This window comes from Chinchilla lanigera, unplaced genomic scaffold (genome assembly GCF_000276665.1).
Source record: "Chinchilla lanigera isolate Chin_1 unplaced genomic scaffold, ChiLan1.0 scaffold00031, whole genome shotgun sequence".
NCBI classification, from domain to species: domain Eukaryota; kingdom Metazoa; phylum Chordata; class Mammalia; order Rodentia; family Chinchillidae; genus Chinchilla; species Chinchilla lanigera.
Window position 1 is genome coordinate 18,025,117 of NW_004955432.1, and position 25,913 is coordinate 18,051,029.

Below are 25,913 nucleotides of genomic sequence, written 5' to 3' on the forward strand. Positions count from 1 at the left end.
AAACATGAAAAAACCTTCCTTCCTACTCATGAAAGATTCCCTTACTATTTTCAGCCACTGAGTTTTGAGGTGGTTTTCTACCAAGCAAGAGTACAGTCATACTCTTGCCTGAGATGCAGGAAAAGAATTAGAAATGCTGAATCAATGAAATCAAGCCTGGGAAGACAAAGCCAGTCAGAGAACATCTATACAAACAGAATCAAAGAATCAAACAAGAGACTGGATAATATAAAGCGTAGGGGCATCTGTTAGGTAGAAAGATGTCTGCCTAATTTGACTGAAACACGTACTTCCTGTCCATTCTGGCTTTAATAACAGAGATATAAGAAAAGTGGTTGTTGTGGGTTATGTTGTCATCTTACTATCTATAACAAAGTGACAGTCTTTTTTCCTCTTATATGTGCCATTTTAAGTGGTGGGTAACACTCAATGAGGAATTTATTATTGAATGATAATTAGCCAATTATTAACTTTCATCTAATGTCACTGCTAAATTTACTTTAAAGATAAAAGTACAATTCTTTACAAAATTCTATTCTATGACACTGTTATTCAAAAACATTAGATCATTCCTAATGTTTTTAAAGATATTTTTATTAACAATATATTGTAATACATACATACACACACACACACACACACATACATACACCAAATAGATCAGAGTTCCATGCTAGATTTTTTAAAGTCCAATATAAAACTGTTGCTAAAATCAACACTGAAGAATAATCTGTTGTATTAAGTTGTCTAAAAGGCTGTAATGACTTTTGCCTTTACAATAAATTGAACAGAGAATCTTAACTCAATTACAGGACTCAATCTCCAATCAACAGTGTTACACGATCCTAACTGTAAGTAAGAAGCCTTAAATTTAAGCATAATGCCCAACCTAATTGTATTCCGAACACATTAAATGGCACAGCATTCTACAGGAAGAAAACTTCTCAGTTGATTTGTAGTTTAAATTAGAGAAAAATGATTCAGTTATTAGATTCTTATATTTAAAAGGTCAGCTTTTCTATGTAATGGCCGTGTAATTTGCATTTGAAAATATGTTTTCATCTAACTCGATAGATAATAGAATTCATCTGAACTCAGAGTTCTCACCGAGGTTGTAGAGGTAAATCGTATTCAGGTGTGGTTCCATTCTGTACTTGAACAAATTTTAACAAGCTTTTATCTTTTGCCCCTCCTTATATGATATATGTTCTTCTCAATCAGTAATAACATTCATGATCATATATGATGGAAAAAGTACTCCTTTGGTAGGAAGGAGGCAAAAATATTTACAAATATGCGCTTCAGTCTTACGATCTTAACAAGATAGTCTAAGATTTTCGAACACCAAAGAGCCTTAATGTGTACTGCTTGAATGTCTTCCTGTCTTCCAGCTTCTAAAATTACTTTATCCATTAAAATTAAAATAGAATTATTTCCTTTGGAGGAGCTCAGAAACTTGTAAGTGGAAGTTGATTCTCCCTCTCTTTTTTTTTTTTTTCTGGGCATGTTATCAGAGTTTATTTTTTTCCTAACATTTTTGATTCCATGTTTTACTTTCTGTCTGAGTCACTTCCCTGTCACTGGGACAAAATACCCAACACCCACAGTTTAAAAGAGGACAGGTTTCATTTTGGGTCACTGTTTCAGTCCGTGGTTGACTGGTTCCAAGGCAAAAGTAAGATGGCCGAGGGATACGGCAGAGGAAAAGGTGTTCAACCCAGGGCTGCTGGGAAGGAACAAGCAAAGGGAGGGGCCCGGGAGAGAGAGGAACCCTTCCGGTCACACCTCCCACGACTTGCCTCTTGCAACCAGGCCCCATCTGCTAGCAGTTCATGCAGCTATGAATAAGACCCCTGTTCTGATCACCCTCCAAACCCATGAGGCTTTGGAGGGACATTTTAGATTTAAACCATAACTCCTTCTCTAATCCAAAATTTATCAGCCTTTGGTAGGGTGCTCAAACTAGAACACTTTGAGACAAAGTGGTACGCCATTAATAATGACCTCACAAAACTGGTACTACCTTGAACGCGCCTATAAGACCGAGTCGCCTATTTCATACCAAAGGATAGTTCTAGCTTGTGGTGACCCTCCTCAACTTTTCATCTTTCTTCTTTGTGTTCTTACTACTTTCAGACTCTTCTCATGTCTTTTTTTACTACTCCAAAATTCTTTACATTTCTCCCTAGGCTGCCAGAACTCATTGAAACACTGTCCTATTGTATATTACAGAAAAACTCAGCTGTTTTTATATTGTTATTACACAGGGAATGGGGAGAGTACCATACACCGGTCAACCAAAAATTCCATCAAAATAGTTTCCTAAACTAAGCCGGAAAACTACATGTGCTGACAGGCAGTCCTCGCTAATGCAGGAGACAATATAATCAGGTTTTTTGTTCTTTTAAACACTTACATTCTTTCCATCGTCACTGGATCTCCCCTGTAATGGGCAGTGTTGCTGACTACCGTGTCTCCTGGGTTTCCTTTCATTGCATCTATCTGCCCATGTCAGACTCTGCTGCTAGATCCTCACTTTTCACCTTTGCTACCGTTAGGCACCAGGGCTGCACAAATAAACAGCTAGACGTGTCTGGGACCCACCTCCCTCCTTCCTTTATGCTGAGGGCCAATGGTGTGAGAACATTAAAAACAACTCCTCCACTTCTGGAACCTCAGTTTTTAAGGTCTAATGTACACTCTTGAATGCTGCACTTAAATGGACTAAATCTACAAATTTGATCATTTCTGTGCAAAAAAGACTTAACTCAGTGGCCCTGAGAATGCCATCCTCAGATTCGCTTAAAAGGATGGCTCTTGGTGTGCATCTGAGTATGTATATTTCTGCAGAATCCCACTGTTCTGAACATGGGAAGAGTGGATCCCCACGCTTAAAGTGTTCATACAGTCAGTGTGATAGAAAGCTGAACATGTGCCTCCTTCAAGACTCTGGGATGTGGTACGTGCCAGGCAGAAGGAGCCTACAGAACTGACTCCTGCATAAGCCCTGGACTGCCAGCTCTGGTGAACTTTGCTGGTGGACAGCATGTCACACGCGCTGTCACAATTCCCTGGTGGACAAATCGGTACATCCTGCATGACTCCACTGGGAGAAGACTCTTAGGCATGTTTTCCTCCGGATTTTGCCCCATGTGTGGTTTGCCTTTGAGAATTATTATAAATGACAGATGTGGGAACAATAGTATGCTGCATCCTGTGAGAACTCTGTGTGAGTCACTGAACGTAGAGGGGAGGAACTCAAGGCATAGGCCTCCTTTTCTAGTTAGCTTATTTATTTCCCCTTCTCTGACTGATGTCTCCTGGGAGTACATCTTTAATAAACTGCAGGCATCCTACTCCGTGATCACCCTGTGCCTCTGGGAGGGTTCTGAGTCAGTCAAAATATGAGTGCTAACCAAGAGCACTAGACACTCTCCTCATTTGCTGCTCCATTTTACTTACTCCTTGTTTTCCCTACCTCTGTCCACCTCCACACTGTTGCTTTTAATAAAGGTTTTGGCTGATGGCAAGCACATATGCACCAAACTCAAGTCAAAATGGATCACAGATCTCAATATTAAAACAGAAATGCTAAATCTATTGGAAGAGAAAGTAGATAAAAACCGTGAAGACATGGGGTAGGCAGAGAGTTCATGAACAAAAACCAAACTGCACGTGAAATACTTCAAAGAAACAACAACTGGGATCTCATCCTACTGAAAAGTTTCTGCACATCTAACAAAATCACCAGCAGAGTAAAAAGGAAACCCACAAATTGGGAAAAAATTTTAGCTGACTGTCCCTTGGACAAAGGTCTTGTATCTAGAATGTATAAAGAATTAAAAAACATCAGCCCCTCCAAATTCAAAGACCCAATCCAAAAGTGGGCAGCTCAGATGAATACACACTTCTCAGATAAAGAAATACAAATGGCAAATAAATACAGGAGAAAATGTTCAACATCATTAGTCATTCAAAAACTGCAAATTAAAACAACATTGAGATTTCATCTCACCCCAGTAAGAATGGCTATCGTTAAGAAATTAACCAATAACAAATGCTGGGGAGGTTGTGGAGAAATAGGAACTCTTTTCCACTGCTGGTGGGAATGCAGACTGGTGAAATCTATTTGTGGAAATCAGTTTGGAGATTCCTCAGCAAATGAGGTCTAGAGGTCCCATTCAAATTCCAGTTCTGGATATTTTTCCAGAAGATCTAAAAACATCATATCACAGCAATATGTGCACCCATGTTCGTAGCAGCGCAATTTGTAATTGTTAAATTGTGGAAGCAACCCAAATGTCCATCCACTGAGGATTGGATAAAAAAACTGTGGTACTTTTATATAATGGAATATTACTCAGCTATAAAGATAAATTAGAGGCTTTTATAGGTAAATGGTCACAACTAGAGATCATACTCATAAGTGAAATAAATCAGTCCTGCATGTGTAAGCAACATATTGTCTCACTAGTGTAAAACCTGAAAAAGTGAATAAAAACTAGGAGATATGATAGACATTGTGAAATGAAAGGAAAATGCTCAAAAGTAAAAGGCAACTGGGATATGGGAAAAGAGAAGGGAAAGAAGGGGAAATTATGTAAGTATGTAAATACAGGATAGCTAACATAGTTGTACTACTGTTTTCTATTGCTCTACAGAAAGGAACAGTTAATGATTACTTGTTTGATCAATCTTGTATGTCTCTGTTTTCATGAGAAACCACTTTGAAGATATCAATACATAATACAACAACCATTGTTAATTTCCGAACACTTTGTCTGTAACCATTTGATTTGTATTGTTCTTACGCTGTTTTGTAAATGGATGTCTGTTTGTTAATATGTTTTCCTTCTTTTATTTCTTAAAAATAAAGAAAAGAAAGCAATGCAATGTGAACCGCTTGGGAAACAAATAGTATTCAGCTTGCTTTTTTTGCACTCAGATGTAGATATTCACCCTCATCAAGGAGGAAGACACGAGTGGCAAAAGTTTCAGAAAGAGTGGGGAGCCACAGGTGTGTTCCCACCCTGGACAGTGAAGTCAGCTTCCACAAAGGATTCTGGTGTTTTGGGAGAAACAGTTCCTGAAGCAAAATTCCTAAAATCTTGCCTTACGCTCACTTCAGCATACTCCTAATCCTAAATCTTCCTCTGCCTTGTGGGAATCCAGCCCATTTTCTAGGTTTCGGATAATCTTTATATAGTAGAATCATTCCCATTCAAGAAAGCCCTGGCTGGTAACCCCATCACTCCCACTGCTGTACCATTCACAGCTGAATCGTGATGAACTGTACTGCTTTATAATTCAGCAAAGTATTATTTTCTGCTTTTATAAAAAGCTGGACCAAGGTTGAGAGAGAGTTGTGTGTGTCAGTTTATTATATGATGAGTAATGTTAAATAAAATAAGAAAGGTAGCACAGAAGGTCAGACATTTGAAAGGGTTCATCACCTTACAAAATAATATGGAAAACAAGACAAGAAAATTGAGTTTCAGAAGCCCTGTATCATTTTTATTGTTTCCGCTTTGTTATGTTTTTGTCTATGTTGTTATTTTGCTATTGTTTTGTTTATTCTCTTTAAAAAAAAGAAAACTGAGTTTCTGCAATTCACTTGGAATAGTGGCAAAACTTAACATCTGAAACAGAACCCATAGTAAGGAAATATAGTGTGGTTTATTATATTTTTCAGCAAAGGGGGAGAAAATATGGAAACAATATTTGGTTTACAGTCTCAAGTAATAAATAGGACAATACATATTTCTCCCATCTCCAACTTAATCTAGCCTTTGTTCTTCCTCTAACCAAGCAATTTGGTAAACAAAAGACTCTTAGCTCACCAGATTCAGATCTTTAAATAAAACACGTAAATGTCACAAACATCATATAGCACAGATTTGGGGAGTTCTCAAAGGTACAACTCTAGAGCTAGTCTCTCCCACACCATCCTTATAGTACAGATTTGGAATTATTTTCCCAGTGATCTTCAAGTTTCTATTACATAGAAAATGTTCAGCTCTTTTGGAGATTCTAATTGTCTTTGGAGCCTTCTTTTGTCAGCAATCATGTTCCATACCCCTGTCAGTCAGAGTATCTGCATAAAACTCCTCCCAGCTGCTGTTATGACCCTCTACAATCTTACTCCTTAGAAATCAAGTGGAAAATGAATAGCAGTAGCAGATCCTAATGATCTCTAACAGCCAAGACAAAAGAATATTTCAGAAGAAAGAAAACAGGTCATTAACAAAGTTGGGAAATTGGTGAGGAACGTGGAAGAAAAAATGTCTTTTATTATTTGCTAGGTTCACAGCCTCTAATTCTTCATGCCCCTAGTCAGACATTAACTTAATTATAAAACAAAATCTATAGCCACAGTCCAAGCCTGGGGGTAGAGTCTGTGCTACTAATCAACTTTAATTCCCTGGGCCCAATTTAATTACTAAACAACATTTGGTGCAGCTGCTAAACACTTACCAGGTTACCGCATGATAACACTGCAGTAATATTTACAGTTCTCTAGGTTTTACTTTCATTCATTCTGTCTGCACAGTAGTAGCTCAATCACATAAAAACTTGAGCCCATTCTGATATTTACACTAAAAGACAAGTTTTAACAATTTTATACATCTATGTAGTTGAGCCAGTTAAGTATTAAATTTCATTTCAACTAATTTACGTTAGGAGATATAGTTCATGACGGATGAGTTATTTTAGGACAGGATAATCATAAACTGAATTATCATCTGTGTACTTCTTACCTTTCTAAGATTCTTATGTGTGAGACAAAGTAAACCCAGCTTATGTGTTTCATGTTATCAATTTGATATTTAGCTTATAACAAATACTACTTCCAAGACACTGGACATATGTAACTCATAGTTTTTCTTATTTTTTCGTGTTTCATGACACAAAGATATATTTGTGCTACAAATAATTTTCACTTGACAAAATTAAAATTAACTACTGCCATTTTGTAAATAGCTGGCTTTGCTAATCTACATAAAATATATTCAATCGGCCCAAATATCTGGCAAGATGATGGCCCTCAGGGACCTAGATCTGACTTGTTGGAAAACACTGAGGTAGATGTTTCACATACTACTGACATTCTGTTTTAGCTTTTTTGCTTAACTCAGATATAGCTTTGCAATTCCTGGGACTCAGATTTTCCCTAGATCTTTAGAAGGACAAGAAACATTGTGTGAGTTGAGGAAAACATTAAGATGCAGTATCAATAAGGGAGCCCAATGTGACCTTTAGTGTTCATTCAGCAATTCAGAACATAATAGAGAATGCCGCTCGATCCAAATTAGGACTTGGTGTGTGAGTGGAATGGAAACTAAAATTTCTTTTTAAAAAAATTTTTGAAGTATTTGAGATAGAATCCACTGAGCTACATCTCCAGCCCTTTTTGTTTTATATTTTTATTTTGAGAGAGGGTCTCAATAAGTTGCTAAGTTGCCCAGATTGGGCCAGAATTTGTGATCTTCCTGCCTCAGCATACGAGAGTACTGGGATTAAGGTGTGTGTCCTCAGACGCAATAGATATTGCTTTCTTTGTTTTCTCTTCCTGTGTGCTAGTCTTTGAATGTTACTTTCCTCCCCGTTTTTTTGTTTGTTTAGATTAAAACAGAAAAGGTAAAAGGGAAGATGCGCCAGAGCTAATTATACCTTCAAACAAAGAAGATTACACTAAACTCATCCTAGGAGATCTGGAGCGAAAGTCTTTGAATTTCAACTTCACACACCGGTTCAGATATTACCTAACACCATTCTGCATGACTCGTGTACGCCCTGGACAAAGGAGATGCTGTATGTTTCAAAGTCAAAAGGCTAATTTCTCAGCAGCACTAGTGTCTGCCAGTCTCCCGCCCCAGAGAACATCTTTCTTTCCTACTGAACAGTGACTGAGTCACAAGAGGGACTGATTCTGCTTGCTGGAAGAAAATAGGATGGGAGGATTTATGACATTACCAGATGTTCCAGTAGCCCTGAGGGGGCACCAGGATGGTTCCGCATATGCTGTAAACAGCATAAACTGTCAAACCATGAGACCCTGGGGTTTAGTGCTCATACTTCTCTGATGTGCAGAGTTGTAGGATTTGAGAGTTAGAAGGACCCTAAAACGAACTTGTCCAGAGATTTTAAGCTGCACGTGCATGTGTGTGCGTGGGGTGGGGTGGGGTTGGGAGTGGGATTCCTGTGGTCCTTAAATGTGACTCAGGGATTGCTAAGGATGAGGGATTCTCTCCCAGATAGTAGCAGCACCCTTGGGAAGAATGTAAAAGTCTTATGTCAGGGATAGATAACCATGGAATACTGTGTCGCACAAAAGTAGTGATAAAATACTGAATAGTTACTGTGGTTGGGGGAAGAACCAACACCTATTAGTCCTCTGTATTTACTCTTCATTTCCTGGGGTAAACAAGACAGTATTGCTTAGAACACTGGCACATTTCCTTGTTGTTTTTACTACACCCTTGCCTGAGAATGGTTTCACTCTTACTCTACACTGTCTTTCTGTTTTCAAATTTAAAGGCAACCTGTGACTGTTCATGGGAATTCTCCAATGCCACCATGTGACAGATGGAAGGAGGGAGCGAGGGAAGTCAGAGGGGAGAGGGAAGAGAGGGAAAGAGAGAGAGAGATAGAGGTAGAGATAGAGATAGAGATGATATAGAGAGAGATAGAGTTAGAGATAGAGATAGAGATGATAGAGATAGAGATAGATTCATAAATAGAACCAAGTATGAGAGAAAAAATTAACATAAATTAAAGTCGCATCTGCAAGGTTAAATACATTGCATAAAAGCATGGCAGATGCACCTGTCTTACCATCACTGTTGATGCAAAAGGCCTCTTGAACTTGTGTGCCTGGACCACACTCCTTCCCATTATCAGGCTCGCAGTCTCCAAGCCTCACCGCCTTCCAGTCATAGCAGGACGGCTCTTCACAGGGAATGGCTTCCAGTAAGTGAGGGCAGTTTCCAGTCCCCCCGGAGCCTCCCGTGGGCTCGTTGGTGATACGCCGCTTCCTCAGTTTGAAGCCTGAGTCATGGGGAAAGAAAGCATTTCCTGTCAACAGCATATTTCAGAAAGCTGCGTGAAACCTGGGATGAGGGCAGAGGGCAGGAAAGTCATTTCTGATTTGAATCACTAGGGTATAGATTCTTAAATTGAAGCTTAACTTGAGCTTGCGAACCATTCATCCAATGAATAAGTGAATGAACACAGAAAAGAGGGTGTTTTGGTATTAGCTTTCTACAGAAAAAAAAAGTCACAGCTCTCATGTCCTGAATAGGGCTTAGGGAAGGGAAGAGGAGATAGAAAGAGAGATGGAGCACGTGACACAGTTGGAGATGATAAAGACAGAAAATATAAAGAATCTTCAAGGAATGAAATCTCAAACTATTCAGAAATAGGATCACAGGGACGAAAGTGCTTGATTTCTAATTTTTTAGCACTGTTCCATGACTGACCCAGAAAAGGAAGCTCTGAGATATTGGATGGTTCCCAGAAACGGTCTTTTTGAGGCTATGTTGAATTTGGGCTCTCTAGAAATATGAATTCAGAACCTCAGGCATCTGGGCTCAGTGTGGGCCATTCAGAGTTCTGCTACACACTTTTCATAATGCCTGAGTACTGTCTTTCTGACAAGGTAAAACGGAATTAATAAATGTGTCTATGCTGCATGAACATATTAGAATTATTAGAGGCTGTCCTTTGGCACAAAATGGAAACATAAAATTAAGAGATGATGTAAGTCTAGCTCCCCATGCCCACCGTGAAACAAACCATTTTATTTAGTCCACCTCTTTTAGATATATCATTTGTATCATGAAAGTAACACAATTTTGAAAAATATTTTCACCTTCAAAGCAACAAAGAGGTGTGATTATTAGCAGTGGCAGTAGGTCAGGCCCTGAATTATTTATGTTTATTGCCTCATTGATTATGGAAAGACAATCTTCGTGGCAAATATTATTACATCCCTTTTACAGATAACAGTAAATAACTTAAGGAGCGAAGTAGAGTTTCCAGTCCATATCAGTCTGACACCACATCTCGCCCTAATCACTTGCACCGAAGAGCAACAAATCCTCTCTATCATGTTATCTACATAATCAAGCATCTTGCCTGTGTGCCTCCATTTTAATCTTTTGCTAACATCACCAGGATAGGTTGATGCATTTTTTGAAATCTATATTCCTCAGTCATTCTGGAAAATGTTACCAATAATCACAAGAAACACAGAAAAGCACTTTTAGAATTCATGATCTGACTCAATCTATAGATATTTCAAATATGGAGTATTACCGTTACATACCTTTTTTGCCCTGCTGGTCACTGCAATTTTCATAAGTGCAAGGTCCCCAAGCTGACCATGGTGAAACCTCACATTCGATTGGACAGGGAATGTGGCAGAGCTGCATAGTGTTAGGTATAGGGCCAAGGCATAATTTGGAGTCCACTGGTTTTGAGGCTGTTTGGAGAAAAATACAGGCATTTCTTAAGAATTACAAGTAAATGTTGTGGTCAATAATATAATGTTTGTGAGGATGGAGAAGAAAACTGTTTAAGATGTTCCATCAAAACATTTTCCAACACTTCGCAGCCACATCCTGAGACTAAAAAGAGGAAGTATGAGGAAGGAAGGACACAATATAGTATAGTCAAAGAAAACTGAACTTGCAAATTGCTTATCAGCTTTCTCACTGATGACGTATGCTATTAATAATGCCAAATATAACTTTCCTAGTCAGAAAAATAATCCTTAAGGTGAACTCTAAAATTTTGTAACTAGATGCTGAAAAAGTAGAATCTAATTTAGAGGACTGAGTACAGCAGGAAGACGTGACAGACAAAATGGTCAATTTGATTGGCCTGAGAGCCTCTTAGAGGACTGGGAGAGCACACTTCTGGGTGTATTTGGGCAGGTCAAAGAACTGTCACTTTGTAGACTATATCTGTCCCTGGCCCCTTTCTTTCTGGTGCTGTTACCCACTTCTGCTTTCCAGCCACCATGAACTAAGCTTCATTGCTGCACTACACCCTTCTGATACGATGTTCTTGCCTTGGAGTCAGCCTACCATGGACTATACCCTCTGAAACCGTGCACCAAATTATTTCTCCTTTAAATTTTCAGGTACTGTGTCCCAGTGATGAAAAGTAGAGTAACACAGAGGGGCAACATGGCTTTGATATACATAGAAAAAATGTCCACTGTGTTGTTTTGGGGGGTGTGAACTCCTGTCCCTGTGGTCTACAAGTCTAAATGTACCACATGGATATGAGAAAGAGGAGCAGCTCTTTCTACTTCTAGCTTCATGACTCACCCAGTGTGTTCCCAAAATTTTGCAAAATATAACATCTACATATGTGACCCAAATCTAAACCACTAGGGAGACTAATTTATAATTATCTCTATACTTTTAAATTGACCAATGAACTGTGGGTAAATGTTTGTCCCTGATTCTCTTCTTTTCTACTTTGATGTCTGAAGTTTAACTCCTTGGTACATACATATATTTGACAGGTAATGCCAAGATATATCCACAGTTCTGGACACAAAACTGGTTAAAATGATCAAGAGAGGAAGATATTTAAAAGTAAATGGACAGCAGAAGACAATTTGTTATATATTATTTGGTTAGCTCACCAGCTATCTTATAATATAGTTATTTCTCTCATAAGAAAATTTGACAAGTATATATATCTCAGTCAGTTATTTGCTGTCATAAAAGTTAGTTCCTATTTCACTCTGAGAGTCTGGTGAGCACATGCTTGCAGAATAAAAGACTTCAAGGCTTAGTTATTTCTTATTCTCTTTACATGAGAGCACAATTGAATTCTAATGGTAAGCGATTGCATCTGTATGTGTATAGAGAAATTAACATATTTAAACTAGATATCTCCAGTAAAAGTACAAAATACCTGCAATCCAAAGGAGATTGTAATTACTTATATACCCCCTGGGTATCTGTGCACACAAGGACACACAGTCAAGGGTATTATACTGAGTCCTCATCCTGACGTAGTTTTTGTTTTGGAAAATAAGCTGCAGATTTTCTTTTCCTTTTTTTTCCCTAGTGGTGCTTATGTCCTTAATCCTTACTCTGCAGTGAAAATAAACGATGGGGCACCTCTAATTTATTTAGTGTGGAGAACAGTGAGTATTTTCACTCAAGTTTAAAAGGATTATTGCTATGTGCATCGTAAGATCAGGCAAAGCCTGAAATGATTAACTGTATTCCTTTCTAACAGTGAGAGTACTTGGCACACCAATGACAGAAAATACAGAAAAAATATTTCACCTTTTCCGAATATGAAAAAAACCCTTGACATCAATGATATGTCATTCACATGAAAGTGACTTATTGTAAAGACTCTTACAGGCAGAAGAATCTCTAATATGTAGCAAAATCAGTTGAAATAAACCTAACTACTTTCACTTGTGGAATCCTTTAGACTGTCACTTAAAGTAGAAGATTTGTGTAGTGGTGACATAAAAAGTCTTCATTATTTTTCTTCAGTTGGTTAAAAGTCACTTTAACCCATGATGCTCTTACATTATTTTTGGAAATAACAGTTTCTATAAGGTCAAATCTGGGCCTGCAATTTTGGACACTATGAGTCTGAAGAAATTTATATTCTATATAAACCTAAATACCTTTATTAAGGAAACAAGTCAAAACTGTGTTTCTGTTTCCTGGCTATTTTATTTGCAAGGTTAACTTTGCTTTTGATTTTGAATGTATCATATAGACTAATCAGTCACAAAATTTTCTTTAGCTACTAGGAGCAAAACGTAATGCATGAGGATCCAGAAAATATTTCTAAAGCAAAGTAATCACGAGTGTTGCTCTGCTGCTGAGCCAAACCTAAGAAAATATAATTCTTGACAACTGACTTTTATTTTATTGATGTCCATGTTAGATATCTATCTATCCACCCATCTATCTCTCTATCAGTTATCTCTTTTTTTTTTTTTTTAAAAACAGAAGGAGGGAATACTGCTGTATACTTCTTATTTCTCTGTGGATTTTCATTATAGATTTTATTGTAAATGGAGTATATATTGATTAACGTAAATCTCAGATACTAGATGAGTTCAGCCTCCCAAGTGCTGGGATTACAGGCGTGCACCACTGTGCCTGGCTAGTTCAGACCGTTTAACACAGTATAGCTTTCAAAGAATATATATATATATATATAATTTTTTTAAAAGGAGACATTTATTTTATTATTGTCTCATTTCAAGGGAATTCAGTAAATGTATCTTGCATACTGCCTGAGGCCACAATGTCTAAAATTCTGGGGTTACCAAAACAAACAAAAAATATGAGACTGGCACATTGTTTTGGGTCTGAAATATTTTTGTACTTTGAATGATTGGAGCATTTTAATTGTATAAAGATCATTAAAGGAAATTAACCTAAAACGTCTGTTTCCAAAAATGTGACCAATGAGGTATTCTGAAAAAAAAAAACCCACAGTGTAACCCTGGAAGAAAGTTCATATGTATTTTAAATTCAATATTTTATTTTAAGATAATTATGGATACATATGAAATGGTAATTTGACAGAGATTCCATATATCCTTTACCCAGTCTTTCCCAGTGGTAAGATGTCACAAACTATGACACAATATCATAGCCAGAATACTGACACTGAGAGGTTTAAGGCACATGTACTCAGATGAATAGTGCCCCTGTAAAACTACCGGAATCTCAGAAAATGATCTTACCTGGAAATAAGGCCTTTGCAAAGGTAGTTACTAACAGCTTTTGATTAAACTGAGCCCTACATCCAGTTACTGGGGTGTTCGGGCACGGTGGTGGACTCCTGTAATCCCAGCACTCGGGAGGCTGAGGCAGAATTGCTGAGAGTTCAAGGCCAGCCTGGAAAAAATAACGAGTCCAGGCCGGCCTAGAGTACTAATGAGACCTTGTCTCAGAAAAAAGTGTCAGGTATCTTATTATAGTAACATAGCTGTGGCCACTGACACATCTTTAGACCTCTGCAACTCAGGCAAGGGTGTCATACTGTTCTTCTCTGTGTTCTGGCTGGAACCGAAGACACGTCCACCTTCTAAGAAGACCAGCTAAAGACAGCAGAGAACACCGCATGAGGACAGAGAGACAGGGAACACCAAGGGCTGCGGGCTGGCTTCCCGGTGCTGTTGAGTACGGAGAGGTTACCTCTTTGTCCTTTCATCTCCCTTTAATCTCTCTCAGCTATATCCCCTATGTATTTTTAGAATCATCTTAAGTCTCAGTGTTATAATTTTTCTTCAACCATCTAACATAATTTAGAAAACATCAGAGGAAAAAAAGTGCGTAGTGTAGTTGCCCATGTTTTTATTTACCTTCTCTTTCTTTTTTCTTTTTATTTAGAGAACTTTCTTTAGTCAACCACTCAGGATAGGTCTCCTGGCAACAAATTCTGTTAGTTTTCCTTCATCTGAGGATATCCATATTTCTCTTTCATTCCTGAAGGACATTTTCTCTAAGTACTGAATTGTACATTGACAGTTCTTCCCCGTTAGCACTAGAAAAATATAGTGCCATGCTATCATGGCTGATAAGATTTCCGGTTCGCCGTCATTCTAGTTGTCTTTTCCTCACAGATGCATGTCATTTTCTTCTGACTGCTTTCAAATATTTTTCTTTATCTTTAGTTTTCATATTTCAATTATGATGTATCTTCACAGGTCATTCTTTAAGTTTCACCTGTTGTATTTCATGCAACTTCTTAAAACTGTATTTCTTCCCAAATTCGGGAAATTTTCAGCCATTCCTTCATCTCTGCTACTCTGTTGCATAGATCTGTGACAATTTACATTGTGTTTCTGCAGCACATTTTCTTTCTGTTGGTCAGATTAGGTAATTCCTTCCCTTCCCTTCCTTCCCTTCCTTCCCTTCCTTCCCTTCCCTTCCCTCTTTTCTCTTCTTCCTTCCCCTCCCCTCCCCTCCCCTCTTTTCTGTTCTCTCTCTTTCTATCCTCCCTCCCTCCCTTGTTTCTTTCTATTTCTTTTAGCTGTGGGGGGAAGGGCATTGAATCCAGCCCTTATGTTTGCTAATCTACTACTGAGCTACAGCCCCCAGCTTAAGTAATTTTCATAACTCTGTATTCTCATTGGTTGTTTCTCTCCTCCGTCCCCTCCGTTATGCTTTTAGGACCATGCACAGCTTTTTAAACTTAAGTTGCTGTTACTTTTTCCAATCTAAAATGTCCACTTAGTACTTCACATCATCAATTCCTTTGTTGAAGTTTTCCACTCATGTATTTTGTTTTAAGCATGCTCATAACTGTTTACCCATTTTTCTCATGGTTCCTTTACAATTTTTGGTTGATAATTCTAACTTCTCTATCACCTCCATGTTGGTGGGCATCTATGTAATTTGAAACCTTCCTGATTGCTGGCATGATGAGTGATTTCAACTGCCATGTGGACAGAGTTTTGGGGTGGCTGGCTTCTTTTGCTCCAAGTCAGATATTAGGAAGCAAAGACAAAGCCAAAGAAATTTTCCACCTTGTCTTCGGTAGGGTGCTGAGGTCTTCAGAATCCCTGCTTTCTTCTCTACAATTTTGGAATTTTGTAGTGAATTATTTTCTATATTGTTTCCAGGGACTTTTAAAGGTTAGTGGAAAAATTTCATTTCTTCTTCTCTTTCTCAAACAGAAACCTGTATGTTCTTTTTAAAAAATAGGAACTTAAAATTACATAATTGGATTCACAAGTAAGGAAAGTACTCATAGTATCTCCAAAGTACTCACAGTATCCCCAAACTACATGAAATCAATTCATTATTGTACTATAGTTTCAAATCTGGCCTCTCCCCTGTTGCATGAGTCATTCTAGGTCATAAAACTTTGTATTTTAATGGTCTAATGCCATACTCAGAGATCTTTAATTGCAATTATCAGAGGCAGAAGAAGGTCTTCTTAGACAGAAAGTAAAGGCTTTACTATAATAGACTACCATTAAAAATTCTCCAAAGAAGTTATTTCTCATAACAATGAAAGTGAATACAGAAGCAGGGTCTAAGATTCCAAATGGGATGGTGACGAGAGGCACGAGGCAAAGCAGACCCAAGGGAGCACGGTAGCTGGAATGACGGCTCCATACAGACTCTATTCCTTAATCCCCAGGACCAGAGAATATGTTACCTCTCTTGGAAAAAGGACTTTGCAGATATGATTAATGGTGCAAGCCTTGAGATAGGGACTATAACCTGTATTATCCAGTAGGCCCAATGCATTTGTCTCAGTCTGTAAAACACAGGCACTTCCCAGTGGGGAGGTTTCTCTCAGAAAGATGAGCCAGAAAAAGACAAGAATCTGAGCATGAAAGAACTTGATTTCCCATTACTAGCTTTAGAAAAAGGGGCCATGACCCAAGTATTGTGGGTGACCTCTGGAAGCTGCAGACAGCACCCAGCTGACAACGAATAGGCAATGGAAAGATCACTCTTGCTACTGGAAGAAAGTGAATTCTGCCAATAGCCCAAGCGAGCAAAGAAACAGATGCTGCCTACGGCCTCTAGAAAGGAACACAACCTTGACAACACTGGCCTCTGTTTTAGCCTGGGGAGGCCCAGTCCTGCTTCTGACTTTCACTACTATAAGATAACGTGTGACGTTCATGGTAGTGTATTACAGCTGCAGTGGATTAGTATGGAGAAAAATATAAATTTGGAGGACAAAAGAAAAAGCTCAAATAAGTAGGTTGTTGAAAAGTGATTAGAGTGAAATATTGTAAAATCTTTAGGGAGGTAAATATATTGCTAGACTGTGCTCATTTGTGCCTGCACTTTAAAATTGTAAGGTGTTCTCTTCAATACATAGGTTGAGATAAACAACCCTTGAGCCAACAGAAACAATGTGATAATAACAAAATTGATGCAGTGAATTCAAAGGAGGGAAAGAAAGGAGGAAGAAAGCAATAAAAGGTGGAAGAAATAGAATAAAATCAGACAGAAGAAATGAAAGCAAATTGTTAACTACTGCAAGTCAGACAATCAGACTGAATTTTAAAAATTCTAAAACTGCATGTACACCAGTTATCAAAAACTAAATGTTTGACAACAGCAAGTGCTAAAGAAGATGCAAAGAAGCCAGAACCCTTAAAAGTGTTGCTGTAGAAAATTATTTGGAAAATTCTAGCGTTGTAGAAAGGATATGTGAAAAAATATGAAAACCAAGGGATACTAAAAATAACATTTAGAGGCAGGGCGCCACTTGTAGATGGAGTGAGATGTGATTTACTCGGTAGCAGATGCTCCTCAGGATTTACTATGTGCTCAGCAATGCTGCAGTCTTCCAATTTCTAAAAAATTTAATTTATTTAATTCTTAAAAAGCCCATGGAATATTTCAATTACCTGCTGTGGGGGTTGGAGAATAACCACCCTGCCTTAGGGGAAGTCATTATGGAGGGAGAGGTTAAGTACCTTGTCCCAGGTCAAATACCTAGGGAAGGATAGATTTTGCATACACAAGCAGGTAGGTGGTCTCTCTAATCTTCACTGTGTACTTCCAACTGTAGCAAAAAGCGTCCCCCCACTTGCCAGTAAACTTCAGTTTTGTAGCTGCCCAGGCAACAGTTCCTGTTCCAGTTCCGGTTGCTCCTGTCTCTTAGAAAGGGCTGGTCACTGTGGTGCACATTGTACAAACCAGTCCCCAACTGACAAGCCGTTCTGCCTCTGTACTTGCTGCCTCCCTATGCTGTATAAGCCCTAGACCACCAGAGATTAGGACCTAATACTCTAGGAATGATCCCGATCAGTGCCCATCGACGTAAATAAATCTGCCTCCAAATCCTGGGTGTTGTTTTGGTGTTTCTGCTCGCTGTTGCATCACTGCTCCATGTGATTTTGGAAGGATACATCAGGAGGCCTGAATTACATGAAATGTCTCTACAGATACACATATGTCATAGGAAATTACAAAAGTGATTATAATAAATTAAAACTAAAACTACTGGGGTTATTAATATAATGTGTGTCACATTGTATTATTATATTATGGTGCTATAATTATTATATTGTAGTGCTACAATGGAACTATGAAGATAATCACATATCAACTCTGATCATCTGTCATTGAAAATTATTATGGTTTTTGTGCTGTAGTTATGCACAGCAGTTGAATCTTCTAATAGATAACAAGAATTGGCTGTGAAAATCTGGAGGCGCAGCTCAGTGGTAGAGTGCTGGTCCAGCATGCGCAAGGTCCTGAGTGCAGTGCTGAGCACCAGGGGAGGAATGGGCTGTCCAAGTAAGTCACCGTTAAAATGGAAATATTCTTCACTTACACTGATAATAATAAGTACTTATATTGAGAGCTTCTTTGGAGGTTGTAGTAGGAGGTGCAGCTACCTATATACACCCTTATCAGACCAGGAAACGGTCCTCCTCTGATGTCGGTGGTCACCCTCTTCTACCAAGTGTGACAGGAGGGATGAACATGGAGCATTGAGGGTGGAAGGGGACCCCCGCACAGCCAGCCAGATCAGCCGAATCAACCCTGGAGATCAATAGGGTGACAGATGTCACATCCAGATTGCCCTCACATCCGTAATAAACACATATTGCATTTACTGAATCAATTATTTTAATCCAAAGCGGTACACAAAGGAACTTCGGAAAATCATCAGATAATACAGGCATTGTGAAACAGAAGAGTGTCATCCCAAATGTAGAGCTGAGAAAACTGAGACACAGATTAAGTAACTTGCCTAAAGTTGAACAGCTAATTAGCAAAAGTTGGGATTTTACTTTCCACCCTACTCTAGTACCCTACAACTGCTAGTACATGCTATGTCTCTTGGTTACTAAATACCTCCTACCAGTCTGTAATGTAATGGATGGTTTGCCTAGAGCAGTATAATGCGTTTACAAATCTACTTGCTATTGTTGTAGCAGAGGAAGAGCAGGAACTGTGAAGCATATGCACCTGGAAAATGAATCTGCAATATTTTAATTAAAGTGTTTAGATTCTTAACTACATTAATATCTAACTTTTTAAACCAAACAATCTGTACTTGGAGGTCTCCCAAATTAACCTTTATCTATATTTTAAACTTTTTTATAATGAAAATATATCTTCGGATTTTCAAAATATTTTGAGTTAGAGATCTCATACTTGGTCTGCCAAAGATTCATCTGTATAATGCCATGCTTTTTCTGTATTCATTCCAAAGATATATGAGGGTTTAAGGATCAGAAAAATGCAATAAAATTAATAATTCATTTGCCCATTTAACGAAGCAGCTGAGCATTTTAAGAATTCAAGATCACTTGACATTGTATTTATCACTCATCGTCTTTGAAAAATCTGCTTTTTAATGAATTAGCATTTTATTTCCTCAAAAAAGCTTATTTGATTGTTAACTCACAACAATAAAGAAATTGTTTTGGATTTAAATCTTAATTTCTGTATAGGAATTGACCATGTGTTATTATTAAGAAGAAGGGGGCATGATAACTAAAGAGATTCCAATGACATAAAGATAAAATCATTTATCTCGTTTCTGTTCCTATTCTGGCTGATTTTCCATTTGGTAAAATAAACATTTACTGCTTACTTTTTGCAAAGCCTGTCCTCGTGTTACACGCTATATGTCAAAGGGTGTTGTAAGCACAATAGTTTGTTGTGTCGTTTTTCTTAATTATTACAAGTTCATAGTGGTGATTTAGGGATATTTAAGCAAAGTAGTTTTAATTTCAAGAAGATTCCACTGATGGTTCACCCAATACTCACTTGCTTATAAAGTTTAGCAGGAGATATTATACATTCACTCATAAGAATTGACACCAAACAAAGCAAATCTTGTTCCTGAAAATAAATCAAATTCTACGTGTGTTAGTGGTTGCACAAAGCATTTTGATGCTCCTCTGCTAAATTTTATTCACAGATTTTTTTATCCTAATTTAATGGAAACATAAAACCTAGCATTTACTTTATAAGAATACAGCACATTGTTTTCTACAATCATACACTTATTTCTTAGCCAATTTTGAAACCATATTTACTTTTTAAGTTTTAATTTTGAAGAAGGGTCTTGCTATGGAGTCTAGGCTGGCTTTGAGTTCCCTATGCAGCCTAGGCTATGCTGGAAGTTTTGAATGTCCTGCCTCGACCTCCTGAGTACTGAAATTATAGGCATATGTCACTACACCTGGTTTTCAAAACCCTATTAAAACAATGATTGGAAATTATCTGTTGATAATTGATGTGCTATAACCCTCACCGCCAGCCTTTTCTGGCTATGAAAATTCATTACTGAGTTATTGTTCTTAATCTTTCTTCTTTTGACCCAAGAGATTATGTGGTTTATTTTCCCATAACATAATTAATAATTAATGCCTTTAGCATTCAATTGGCTAATCACTGCATGATCTTCATTTTCACCCTGTCCATCCTGCTTGATCACAGATTATTTCCTCCTGGAACATGCCTGTGCTTGCTGCTTGAAGAGCTTTTGAATTATTTTCAAAAATCAGATATTTGTAAATTTTTTTTTTTGTTTCAGACATCAGACCACTTTAGAGCTAAGCTATTCCTCTTAGTGGTTACTGTTTTAGGAAGTGGGATATTTTTATATAGGCCTCTTGATCTTTCTATTTATTATGTTGGGCTTATAAGGTGCTTAGGTTTGTTGTATTTTTGGTTGATCATCAAGTGAAAGTTATGCTGGATATGTTTCATAAATTTAGATAGGAGTCTTACAAAATATCCCAATGAAGGATTTTTATACCTTGATTAAAGTAGGAAGAGCATTCTTATTGCTTTGCTCCTCAGCTGTGACCGTAGTTTTAACTTATCCCTTACGGATATTTAGGAGACAGATGGTGAGAACGGTGCTAGCACAAGGACACTAATAGCAACATGGGATACATGATCAAACTTCCAAGAAAGCCATTCCCTACATAAAAGACTAACACTCCCTTGCAGATGACCTACTGTCAGAACGCTGCCTGTCAGTAGTTTGGTAGGCATCTGGGTGGTGGCCTGATACTGCACTTGTATTCAGCTTTTGTTGCACTGAGGTCAGGACCCTACCAAAGTGTATGAGTCACCTTTTCACTGATGGGACAAAATAGCTCACATAAACAACTAAAAGGAGGAAAGGTTTATTCTGGCTCACAGCTCCAGAGGGTTCAGGCCGTGGGCAGCTGGCTCCGAGGCAGAAGCATCATGCTGGAAGGGCCTGGTGGAGAAAAGCTGTTCACCTCATGCCAGCCCGGAAGCACAGCAAGCAAAATGAGACAGAGAGAGAGGAACGGGCTGGGAGCAGGACACGCCCTTTAAAGGCACATTCCCAGTAACCTATTTTTCCAACTAGGTTCCACCTCTTAATAAGCCTGATCAGCTATGATTTCATCCATGAATTAATCTATGGATGAGGTCAGATTGATATCACAATCCAGTCACTTCTGGCCCCACCTCTGAACTTTGCAATACTAGGGATCAAGTCCTCAGCACAGGAATCTCTGGAGGACCCTGTGCTTCAGTCATAACACTGCTTTTTCCACAAACTCTACACAGTCTCCGTGGGTTGTTCTTTGTGTTGATGCCTTTAATTCTCTCAATCTTATATCAATATCATTTTAGGAAATAGTAACTCTTCTAAGGGCTTAGCCTCTGGGTGGATTCTCTCATTTCAAGGAATGTTTCTCTAGTTGTTTTGCAGTGTTTTCCCTTGTTGTATATTCCATTGGTCATTTTAGGGAGTCTAGACAGAACTCCAGAGGCCAAGCTACATTGTTTCAAAAATAACTATTTTCATGTATTGACTCAAGTAAAGTAGAACAATGCTATTGTTTTAAGTATTTATAGAAAAAAAACATACATGAGATTTCTTTTGCAGCCTATGTTTCATATGAGACAAGAACATTTAATAATGTGGTATGTCAAGGTATACACTTTCATAGTAGTCACGTGTCATGGTTAGGATTTAACTCTCCGAAATCATACAATCAGCCTGATGAGGACTCACTCTTGCCACCACAATGCACCATCTGTTGCACCACTGAAAACAGATTTTTATGATTTTGTTTCAAAACACGACATGTAGAATAGTGCACATAAAACTCACACCAAAACCTTCTGATTGTCTCTCACTGATTCAAATTCCCACTTGCAGTGTCCATAACTAGGAAAGTGTTAATAGATACTATAAATTAAAATAAGCAAATTGGAACACAGATTTCATCTACAACACAATGACAGAAATGTAGCAGGTGGAATTTCGAATTACAAATTTATTTTGAAGTGAATACTAAAAAAAGAACCAAATAAGATCTGCGACCAGCTCCACATACTTCTTGAGCTACTCTACATGCAGTTATTCAGATGATTAAGTGTAGAATTCTGCTAGGGCTGCTACGAGTAATTTCCACAGATGAGGTGGGTGAAACAGAGAAAGTGACAGCCTGACTTCAAATTTAAGATGATATTCTCTCGCCATGTACTGGAGTATCAACATAGGCACCTATTAGGAGGCGCTCCCAATGATCAGGACAATGGACAGTGCCTCAGGCCAGAGGATAACGGTGGAGGTGAAGTGGCTGGATAAGGATTGAAGACGCAGCCAGGAGGATATCTGAGGAATTATTAAGCAGGTAAAGAAGAATCAACAATCACTCCAAAGACTTGGGTCCAAACAACCACTTCACAGTGAAGCTCCCTCCCCCGACCTAAGGTCTCATTATGCTGTTCAGGCTGATCTTGAAATCATGTAGCCCAGGCTGGCTTCAAACTTGCAATGATCCCCTGTCTTCTCTGGACTCTTTGACTGTAATGAGTCTGTGTTCTTATGCCTCCTTTCATGCAATCAGTGGCTTATGGTCAATATAACATTTCCGTAGACAGCAAACCTCCCCACCTCCTCTTCCTTGTGCCCTGACTCCTGCCTTACTCTGTCCCATCTACGACTAATCCACCCTATGGTAGCTACTGGCTGCACTGCCAGGTCTGGATGAAAATGCTGGGTCTGAATTTTAAACAACAGTTATTTTAAGTTTTCTAGGTCCCTTCTTTAACTTTCACTCCACTCAGGATAACACTCAATAAATTCATGTTAAGACTTGTTGAAAAACACCAGTAAGAATCTTGGACTAGTTAAATTCTAGTATGTGTTTCCTAAAAGCCAACAGTAAAGTTCCACTGTTGCTGAGACTGTATTGCTGGAAAATGTCACTGTGTAGAATTGTAGATTTTGGGGATGGAACAAAATTACTGGGTTCTGTGCCTATGACTTTCAGGATCTAGGCTCAACTCTACAGCAGTGACTTTTCAATTTTTCAGTATGTGCAGCAATTACTGGAAACAGGCATGAGGTAAGAGGTTGTTTTAGGGAAGCAGATTCCCGAATACATGCTCTGACATTCTGATTCACTGTGTCTGGACTGAAACTGTGCAGTAATCTAGGAATACTGACTTTTAACATGCACTCCTGATGATCCAGATGCAATAATGTCTGGACCATCCTTTGAGAAACATAATTTTGAAAACTGAAACACAATGCCACCAAGCACTACGACATTAAGTGTTTGCTTAGTAGAAAATGCCATGCACATTCTACACCAGAGAGGAATGTCCCATGGTAAAGAATTGCTTGTTATTGTCTTTGGTCATAAGAATATGAAGAATGATTTCTTCACAAGTATTTTATTTTTTCCAACAGGTAATGTATTCCCAGATATTTCTGATGATGTCTTAGAGTAGCCCCTGAGTTTCAGAAGTTTTAAGAGCTCCTCAAGTGACTCAAAAGGACAAAAAAGACTGCCAATCACAATTCTATGTGGACTCTCTTATATCTGAACTTGAAGTTCATCACTGTCTGTGAGCCGGTGCCATGTAGTTTGAACAAGTTCATTTCCAGTTTTCTGGCTTCTGAATTCTTTTCCTTTTTTCTTTCTCAAATCTTCAAGATTTCCTTTTGTTAAACAATCTTACATATAGATTATTTGACACTCTTATGGAATTTTGATTGGCAACTTCTATTATTAAAAATGCCTGTCCTCTATTTTATTTCACAGATTTCACTTTTTTGATGTCAGGTCCTCTCTTTTATGATTGTGCTTTTGTTGATTTCTAGGCTCTGTGATAATTTAAACCCCTGCCTGTTATTTTGCCATCATTTACATTTAATTTTCTTTTTATTTTATTGATATTTTATTAGGCTTCTTACATTACTTTTTCTCTAAAAGTTTATTTACAATTTAACAACTTCCCTCCTAATCACTCCTCTGGCTCCTATATTTGAATTTGCCGTTATATATTTTAGTTGTCCCCCAACCTGACACAAAAAATCAAGACATCTAAATTAATATTTGTGGACTGCAGTGTTCTCACCTAGTCTGTAGACCCTGCTTATCTCCAAAGCATCTCTGGGTTATGCATTCAACTGTCATTTAAAAAGTGGAAACGCTGTGCTTTTAATATTTCATGTCATTGCAGCTTATAGAAAGAGCTACATATTTGAAACCCCATGAAGTCTGACACACAGACAACCAGACTGTGGAGAAAGGATTGTCAGCATTGTAACTCCACAGGGGCCATGAGAAGTGGGATGGGGTGGACACGATTTAAACCTGTTGTTTAATGTGGAGGTAGATCCCAAACCAGGTATAACGTGGAGGTAGATCCCAAACTAGGTGTGTGCAGCTCTGTTCTCACGTTGTTATTTTGAGAGTGTTTCTGTGCGCATTCTCGGTGGCAGCCTCCGAGGACCCCGTAGTGTGGCTTTCCTCAGCTTCTTCCTCTGCACATAAGCACGGTTCCCAGCAGTCTCAGCTGCAGGGCATTCGGGAGGCCGTGCTCATCTGCTGGCACTGATGCCTGACCAGCTCACACCAAACTGATTGGAGAGGTGACAGACATGAGAAAGGAAGTCAGTCCTTCCTCTAGACTGCAGGTTTTGGTTTCATTGGATACAGTTCTCTGGGAATGAAGACATGGCAGGGGTTCTCTAGATCCTGGATCTATCACCAGAAAGGAAATTAGCATTGTTATTGTAGAAAACATAAGCCTGACATTTTCACTTGTTCAGTCCCAAGCTCTAAGCTGTAATTGAGGGCATGTTTATTTCCCGGCAGAGCTATGGCTAAATTACATCTCACATTTCTTGCTGAAAAATGGTATGCTCTAACTCACTGGCCTCCACATAGCTATGTGTGTGTTTGTAGTACATACATAATGACTGCATTACTCATGTCTCCCCTTTTATTTTACCTCATACTCAAGGAAACCTCGGTATATACCTGCCATGGCTTTATCTGTGCTGCACGGATTCTCTTACTTAAACTCTCACAAATTTTGTTCCATTTTCTGGAGGAAAAAAATAGGTTTACAGAGGAGTTCAACAGTCTGAGATCATAAAGTTCAGGCATTTTATTTTCATAGCTTATACTCTTAACTTCTTCGTACCAACTTCCATCCACTTTCATTTCTTGAACATGTCACCCTGCGACATTCCATGATGCAGAATATTCTCACTGGGCGCAGAACTGCAACAAGCATTTTCGGCAGGTTTGTTTCATTGTCTCATAGTTTTCATAGTTGCTGGTAAAATCTCAGCCTTCATTTGTTGTATTGACTCATCTGTCTGATCTATACTTAGCAAACTATATTTATTCACATGCCTCTTTATCTTTAAAATGTTCTTGCATTTGGAGTATAATGTACCTTTTCTGTTGCTCCATCTGTGTATAACTTGCTTGGGGCTTGCTAAGCTTCATTGATCTGTACATTGATTTTTTTTTTTTCGACAAATTTCAGGAAACTTTGACCACTACTTCTTCAAATATGTTTTTGGTCAGATCACGCTCTCTCTAGAATATCCGTAATGCATATATTAGATATCATCATATTCCACTTGTCACAGAGGCACTATCCACTTCC

General features: G+C 38.4%; 1 protein-coding gene across 1 annotated transcript in view; it reads right to left on the reverse strand.

Moving 5' to 3' along the window:
* Thsd7a (thrombospondin, type I, domain containing 7A) overlaps window positions 1-25,913 on the reverse strand; it is a gene marked incomplete at its 5' end in the record, with an annotated part of 215,631 nt that overhangs the window by 128,844 nt on the left and 60,874 nt on the right. The window contains 2 exon segments of the mRNA XM_005388151.2: window positions 8,836-9,048; window positions 10,328-10,483. Of these exon segments, the coding sequence (XP_005388208.2) occupies window positions 8,836-9,048; window positions 10,328-10,483 (369 nt within the window).